Source organism: Phoenix dactylifera, chromosome 3 (assembly GCF_009389715.1).
Source record: "Phoenix dactylifera cultivar Barhee BC4 chromosome 3, palm_55x_up_171113_PBpolish2nd_filt_p, whole genome shotgun sequence".
Taxonomy (NCBI): domain Eukaryota; kingdom Viridiplantae; phylum Streptophyta; class Magnoliopsida; order Arecales; family Arecaceae; genus Phoenix; species Phoenix dactylifera.
The window spans coordinates 14,868,988-14,877,583 of NC_052394.1; the positions used below are offsets into that span (position 1 = coordinate 14,868,988).

Sequence of the window (8,596 nt, forward strand, 5' to 3'; positions counted from 1 at the left end):
GAAAATCAACCACAAAAGAGAAATAGATTTATTTTCTCAGATTGCTGTTTAAGGAAACAAAAAAATTATATTAACTCTTGATCGAATAAAAATATTATCTTTAGTCAAATATTTTTATTTTATTTAGGTGATAGTGGAGAAACTAAGTAACAGTCGTAATAAAATTAATAGTTAAACAGATTAAAAATGATTGTTGTTAAAAAAATGTTATTAGTGCGTATAACATAATGGACCTACCGCAAGACTGCTATCATCATTGTTATTTAAACGATGCTTCTAATCAATATCTTAAAACCCAATTAGGGCTGACCCATTTTGGCATTCAAATTATGGATTTGTGGCTCCACTACAAATTGATTGACTGAGCCATGATATCATAAATAAATATGATAAAACTTAAATTCATAAAAGTTTAAAATCTAATGCTAACTTTATGAATCAAGTATGAGGTCCTTAATTAATAATGAGTGACATGTATTTTTTGTAATTCATAATCTTGAGTATTATATATTTTAAAATTTAGCAATCTTTTTTTTTATTTGCACAAGTATATAATTTAATAGTAATACAAACCGATACAAGATTTTTAGTGATTATACAAAGTCTAAGCATCCTATTCAAGGTTAGCTCATATATTATAAATTTTCTTAAATTGTAGTTTGATATTTTACTGTTAAACTATTTTTCATCGTACCTGAGTAATAGTACATATTTAGATGTTTTTCTTTGCTTGTATCAAAACTATATTATTAGTACAATTAATGATATTACATTCCTACTATTTTTTTGGTAAAAATATTACACTCCTGTTATTCATATATGTTATAAATTTCTATAGGTTGTATTACAATATTTTATAGTTACACTAGGATTTTTTTAAATTATACGAGACTAATAATATGAACTTAGATATATTTTTACTTGTACAAAAATTGTAATTGGTAGAATAATGATACTGTGCGTCATATAACAGAACTCAAGTTTCTTGGAGATTGTCAGCTCGAATCCCTTTCATATTTAATTATCATATTATTATCTTGACTAGTTTTTGTTTTTGTATCTCTACCATGCTAATTATTTATTTAAGATTATTTTCTTGATTCATGTAAGTTATTGTTATCCCTCCATGTATGTCGTTTGAGCTACATGCGAGACTGATATATTAAGTTTGATATACATTACTGGCTCTTGTTTGACCCTTATAGATATTTTATTGGACGGATAATGATGAATTAATCGGCATGCTTTGGATTTTATTGCTTAAATCACTTTGACTGATTACTATAATAAGATGATGCATCTCATAACAATACAATCCCGAAGAATTATACTATTTTCAAAATCAAAATGAAAAATTGACCTATTAAATTTTATTAGTTTTATTTTGCTCTTCAAAGGAGTAGATTAAATGACGAAGTCCATCCCAACTTGCAGGAGTCAGCTATTTTGTCTCAATCATCCATAACAAAAAGAAAGTTTATCATGTTTTTGAACATCAACAAAGTCTTTCTTACGTGTTAATTAAAGTCAACTAATACCAAATAACAATATTCGTATTGTTTCTAACTCAATGAAGTACAATCAGTACTTGGACTCTGGCCATTGACAAGCTTGCATGTCACAGATGGCTTTCTGTTGATCTCGTAGTACTCACACTAAAAAATTTTCCAAACAAGATTAAACTGAATTTTCCGTATCCTATCTACCTAGATCAAATCATCCCATGGAATAAGATCTTCGAATGAACAATTGGATTCATCTGAGAAGAAAGTTTGCAGGACTGTATATGACACAACCACCATCCTCAATCCAAAATCAGAACAGTTTCGATTAAGTACACTGGTTTTTCTCTTTATATATAAGATTTAAAAGGTGAAAAAATACGTGTGTGATTACAAAAAAAATAAATAAATTGAATCATGTTATAGATTGTCTCTTCCGCTTCAAGTTGATGGATGTCTTCCTCGAGAGTACGTACCGATGAGCTCGAAATAAACGCTTTCGAAATCGAGCCAACTCCACCATCACATTCTGCCCATCCAAATATACCTCCTTGGTCACCTGCCACCCCTTGGCATTCATACTCTCTGGGTCTTGCAGCACTGGATCGCCCTTTCCATACTCCCTATACAATGAGCTCTCCCTCGGCAGGATCTTATACGGAAGATATCGCAGCCCCATCTTCTTCGCCGGCTCGCCGTAGTATGTCTCCGCCGCCCAGTCGGTCCCCAGCGGCACTATTTGGATGAACACCGATCCTGGCCTCATGAACAAGAAGTGCGTCATCGCCGCCCCATGGACTCCCACCATGGCGTCGCACGAATTCAGCGTTTGATAAATCTTAGCAAGCTCGGTGGTGCGTTCAGGTCTCAATACCTTCACCTCGAAACCGACCCCTTCGGCCAGTTTCACCAATTCCCTCTCGTTCTCGATCGCTCTCGATCCATTTCGCGACACAACTACCAGCTTTGGCTTCTCTTTTGCCGAAGGAACATTCCGTTCTGTCGCTGGTTTGAGCGACGGCGCGCTCGTCTGCTCTTCCGCCCTCACAATTGTTCTGATTCGAGGTGTGTAGGCCTCGTCGAGCAGCTGGCGGAAATCGATTATGGTCTTGTTGTTTTCCATTCTATCGGAATCCACCGTGAGCTCATCATGGATGCGGAGTCCGACGATGACTTCCGGGAAGCAGTGGGTTCTCCGATCGTTGGAGTAGTCGATGGGAGGATGGTCGGAGAGCCGAGAGACTACATCGCCGTGCTTGGTCATCCACCAGTCGTGGTACTCGAGCATGACGAAGACCACCTGCCGGTTGAAGTGCTGGGAGGTGATGTAGAGAGGGATGATGCCATCATTGAACTCATGGTAGACGTTGCCGGTGTACCCACCGGTGGAGAAGACAACGGCGGGAACGTCATGGCGGACATCGCAGCGGTGGTTCTCCAAGTCGTCGGCGCAGGCGGTTCGTAGGCGGAGCTCATCGATGGTGTCCATGATGCTGGTCTCCCACTTCCTCGTATAAGGCCTGATCTTTTCCTCCATGGAAGGGGCGGCGGCGGAGCTATTGCCGAAGAGGAGGATGGAGTTGGAGGGCGAATGAGTCCGAACGTCGCCTCGCATGAAGCAAACGTCGGTCCGAAAGGCGGTGCGATCGCAGCAGATGGTGTTGTTGGCAATCGAAGAACAGGGGACCGGTCCCCTGTTCTCTTCTTCCCTTCTCGCTTGGAGTACCGGCTCATATTCCGTCCCTAAAGAATCTGTGCGACAAGAGAGAAAGACATGGAGGTTAAAGACGAGCTGACAAAGGGAATAAAGTCAAGGGAGAGGGACAGGGAGAGGGAGGGGGAGCTTACAGAAGAGGAGTCGAGGCCCGAAGAAGCAGCTGCAGGAAAGGAGGGAGAAGAGGAAGAGGACACGGAGGGCGGCAAGCTTCGACTTCCTGAGATTAAAGTAGTCGTGGTACATGAACGAAGGGAAGTGGTGAGACTCCATGAAATCTGGCTGCTGCTGCTGCTGCTGCGCTTCGCCTTTTCTTAGCTGCTGGAAATAGCTGCGGTGGTGGTGCACCATCATGTATTTGTTCGACCTTCGAAGAAGAGAAGATGGCGAAGGGAGTAATGGTGGAAGAAGAAGGGAGGAGAGTATGCTTGGAGCGTTGGTGGTTTGGTTTTAGACTTCTTGTTTGGGTGATGAGGGGGTTTCAATGGAGTAGAAGAGGAGGAAGGGAAAGAGAGATGGAAACAAACCCGCGTCTGGGTTGGTATCAGGAAGAAAGTAGGGGGTGGCGTGGGCGACTGGAAACGGTCAGGGATAGATGGGATTATGTATGGGGTGCAAGGCTAGAATAAGAAAGCCGCGGATAAGGTAGGCGGTGACGCCGAAGGTGTGTATTGGGCGGGCGTCGTCCTTGTTTGGCTGAGTCATTGACAGCAGCTGGTGGGGAGAACGGTTGATTTGTCAAGGGGAAAAGAAAGGCATCCAGAAACCCAGAACGCAGAGAGAAAAGGGCTCTCCGCGTGGAGAAGTATTTCTGTGGACCACGGAGATGGGAACCGCCGAGCTAACTCAGCGAAGCACGTGGATTGTGACGTGACCCAAAGCCCTGGCCAGAGTTGGCGGCTAGTGCCAGCCGTCGGGAACCTCAACTAGCCGTTGAATCGTATGGATGAAGGCAGTGGAAAGTTCCTATTTTTATATCCAGGTTCTATTTCTTACGGGCTGAAGCGGTTTGGTAAAGTAGGAATAAATACCCAGATAAGTTCAAGAAAAGTGGAGTTGAGTAGAAAATGATTATGAGTTTAGATCCGGCTCGATCCAGGCTAGAACTAGAGAGGTTTCGTTCTAAAACTATTCCGCATTCATGTATTATGGAACAACAAGTGAAAGTTATATTCTTTTTATTATTATTATTTAAGAAAATTTATTGGAGATGATTGAGTGGATTCTACAGGAGGGGGTCAAGGTTGTTCAACCATCCGCTTTTAGAGGATGTTCGGGGATGGGACGACTACTATAGAAGTGTGATGTCTTATAGGTTATGCATATGTTCCGAAAGACGAAAAGAACTGCTGATTGGATCGCCTCCTTTGCCGCTAATTATTCTGAAAAGATTTTCTGAACCCGCTTTGTATCTGATTCTCCACCTCCGTTGAGTATTTTGTCCCTTGACTCTAAAGGTAGTGCTATATAGTAATGTGATGTCTTACATGTTGTGCATGTGTTCCAAAAGACGAACAAAACTGCTGACTGGATTGCCTTCTTTGCCGCTCATCATTCTGAAAAGATTTTCTGAACCCGCTTTGTATCTGTTTCTCCACCTCCGTTGAATATTTTGTCCCTTGACTTTGAAGGTAGTGCTATATAGTAGTGTGATGTCTTATAGGTTGTGCATGTGTTCCGAAAGACGAACAGAACTGCTGACTGGATCGCCTTCTTTGCCGCTCATCATTCTGAAAAGATTTTCTGAACCCGCTTTGTATCTGTTTCTCCACCTCCGTTGAGTATTTTGTCCCTTGACTATGAAAGTAGTGCTATAAAGTAGTGTGATGTCTTACAAGTTGTGCATGTGTTCCGAAAGACGAACAGAACTGCTGACTGGATCGCCTTCTTTGCCGCTCATCATTCTGAAAAGATTTTCTGAACCCGCTTTGTATCTGTTTCTCCACCTCTGTTGAGTATTTTGTCCCTTGACTCTGAAGGTAGTGCTATATAGTAGTGTGATGTCTTATAGGTTGTGCATGTATTCCGAAAGACGAACAGAACTGCTGACTGATCGCCTTATTTGCCGCTCATCATTCTGAAAAGATTTTTTGAACCTGCTTTGTATCTGTTTCTCCACTTCTGTTGAGTATTTTGTCCCTTGACTCTGAAGGTAGTGCTATATAGTAGTGTGATGTGTTACAGGTTGTGCATGTGTTCCGAAAGACGAACAGAACTGCTGACTGGATCGCTTTCTTTGTCGCTAATAATTCTGAAAAGATTTTTTGAACCCGCTTTGTATCTGTCTCTCCACCTCCATTGAGTATTTTGTCCTTTGACTCTGAAGGTAGTGCTATATAGTAGTGTGATGTGTTACAGGTTGTGCATGTGTTCCGAAAGACGAACAGAACTGCTGACTGGATCGCCTTCTTTGCCGCTCATCATTCTGAAAAGATTTTCTGAACCCGCTTTGTATCTATTTCTCCACCTCCGTTGAGTATTTTGTTCCTTGACTCTGAAGGTAGTGCTATATAGTAGTGTGATGTCTTACAGGTTGTGCATGTGTTCCAAAAGACGAACAGAACTGTTGATTGGATCGCCTTATTTGCCGCTCATCATTTTGAAAAGATTTTTCGAACCTGCTTTGTATATGTTTCTCCACCTCCGTTGAGTATTTTGTCCCTTGACTATGAAAGTAGTGCTATAAAGTAGTGTGATGTCTTACAAGTTGTGCATGTGTTCCAAAAGACGAACAGAACTGCTGATTGGATCGCCTTATTTGCCGCTCATCATTTTGAAAAGATTTTTCGAACCTGCTTTGTATATGTTTCTCCACCTCCGTTGAGTATTTTGTTCCTTGACTCTGAAGGTAGTGCTATATAGTAGTGTGATGTCTTACAGGTTGTACATGTGTTCCGAAAGACGAACAGAACTGCTGACTGGATCGTCTTCTTTGCCGCTCATAATTCTGAAAAAATTTTCTGAACCCGCTTTGTATCTGTTTCTCCACCTCCGTTGAGTGTTTTGTCCGTTGACTCTGAAGGTAGTGCTATATAGTAGTGTGATGTCTTACAGGTTGTGCATGTGTTCTGAAAGACGAACAAAATTGCTGACTGGATCGCCTTCTCTGCCGCTCATAATTCTGAAAAGATTTTCTGAACCCACTTTGTATCTGTCTCTCCACCTCCGTTGAGTATTTTGTCCCTTAACTCTGAAGGTAGTGCTATATAGTAGTGTGATGTGTTACAGGCTGTGCATGTGTTCCGAAAGACGAACAGAACTGCTGACTGGATCGTCTTCTTTGCCGCTCATCATTCTGAAAAGATTTTCTGAACCCGCTTTGTATCTGTTTCTCCACCTCCGTTGAGTATTTTGTCCCTTGACTCTGAAGGTAGTGCTATATAGTAGTGTGATGTGTTACAGGTTGTGCATGTGTTCTGAAAGACGAACAGAACTGCTGACTGGATCGCTTTCTTTGTCGCTCATAATTCTGAAAAGATTTTCTGAACCCGCTTTGTATCTGTCTCTCCACCTCCATTGAGTATTTTGTCCCTTGACTCTGAAGATAGTGCTATATAGTAGTGTGATGTGTTACAGGTTGTGCATGTGTTCCGAAAGACGAACAGAACTGCTGACTGGATCGCCTTCTTTGCCGCTCATCATTCTGAAAAGATTTTCTGAACCCGCTTTGTATCTATTTCTCCACCTCCGTTGAGTATTTTGTTCCTTGACTCTGAAGGTAGTGCTATATAGTAGTGTGATGTCTTACAGGTTGTGCATGTGTTCCGAAAGACGAACAGAACTGCTGACTGGATCACCTTCTTTGCCGCTCATCATTCTGAAAAGATTTTCTGAACCCGCTTTGTATCTGTTTTTTCACCTCCGTTAAGTGTTTTGTCTCGACTCTGAAAGTAGTGCTCATGCAAAACTAGTGTGAACTGTCAGTGTAAAAAAAAATTATATTTGCTTAAAAAAAATAAGGACTTTTTGTCGTGGAATCATGTTCTCTTTCTTTCTTTCTTTATGAAGTATGGGCAAATTAAAGAAGTTAGTCGTAGGGATGTTTCCGTCAGGAACAAGCAAAAGATACAAAGGAAAGAGTGAGATGAAGAGGCGTGACTATTACAAATTCAACTTTTTAATATTTTGGAACCAAATGCAGTAATGGGATATGAAAAGATTTTGAAGGCCAATTCACGGCACTTTTTTGGTTTATCAATGGATGCCTCGGATTCCTTGGGGTGCACCCCTTGATCAGGTGCTCCACATGGTGAGATCCCTTGGGGAGCACCCTACTACATTAGGAGATGAGAATTAGGACCTTTTCTCCTCGGTCAAGAAAACACCTTCGAAGGAACGGCCTTTTAGGAATTTCAGTTATTTTAGACTCTCAAAACAAGCTTTTTTAAATAATACACGATACGGCGAATTGGCCTCTACATCGGACGTATCAACATAATAGCAGAATCACACCGAATATAGAATCCAGTACTAAAATAGTGTACCTCAATTCTTATAACCTTATCTATTCCATTTATAGCACATATCTTAAATAATATGCATTAATATGGAATTTTAGACCATCCAGAATAAACTTAGTGGAATCTTCGTCCTGAGCCCTCTTCATAATTCCATGAGCAAAATACTATTCTATGCATTGACATTAGAACATCTAGAGACGCGGGAACTATGAAATTTTTCATGCGAAGACCTTCTACAGTATATACTTTGCCATTAAGTCTTCAATGAGCTCTTTTTTGAACTTTGAACTCAAAAAAAAAAGGGAGAATTTTAAGCATTTTTTAAGGAGATGTCTGACGAAACGTGTCATTAAAACCAAAAAAGCTTTTTAAGCTTTTCAGTATCAGATGATCGTGGCAGGTGTTTCATATTATTGTTCTTCTTTCCATAGAGGATCCTCCACAACCCAAGTTGTAGGGATCTCCTACAACCGGGGTTGTGCAGCATTTGCACTTCCGTCCTCCCTTCTCATATTACAGGTCATTCAACCTCCTTTTCACGATGCGCAACTTGGCATCTATTGCTCCTAATGTTTACAAGCCAACAGCATTTTTGCCTCAATTTTTGATATCTCGATTTTTGAAGTAGAATTGGGTGCGGTCTGGGCAAGCATCATCTATGCTAGGCGGGTTCTGAGGGCTAACAGTATTGCAGCTGAGGGTGACTCAGTCGCAGTTGTTGGTTGGATCAAGTGTCAGGTTAGGACGGTAGATTCTCACCGTCTCTTGTATAACATTTGAAAGAGCTCAAGAAAGTTCACTTTATTTGCAGCCAGACACACCTACCAAGAGACAAATAGAGTAGCGGATTAAATTTTTTGCTATGTAGTGAAGCACTCGAAAGACTTTTTGTAAACTACTATGTCAGCCATCTCGATCGC

The 8,596-nt window shown here is 41.1% G+C and overlaps 1 protein-coding gene across 1 annotated transcript; it reads right to left on the bottom strand.

Moving 5' to 3' along the window:
• Nucleotides 1-1,736: 1,736 nt before the first annotated feature.
• Nucleotides 1,737-3,882, bottom strand: LOC103719214 (beta-1,2-xylosyltransferase XYXT1-like). Its single transcript, XM_008808340.4, has 2 exons — nucleotides 3,351-3,882; nucleotides 1,737-3,254 (listed from the first exon to the last, which is right to left on the bottom strand). The coding sequence occupies exons 1-2, from the start codon at nucleotides 3,568-3,570 to the stop codon at nucleotides 1,918-1,920; spliced, it is 1,557 nt and encodes a 518-aa protein (XP_008806562.1). The 5' UTR covers nucleotides 3,571-3,882; the 3' UTR covers nucleotides 1,737-1,917.
• Nucleotides 3,883-8,596: the final 4,714 nt, after the last annotated feature.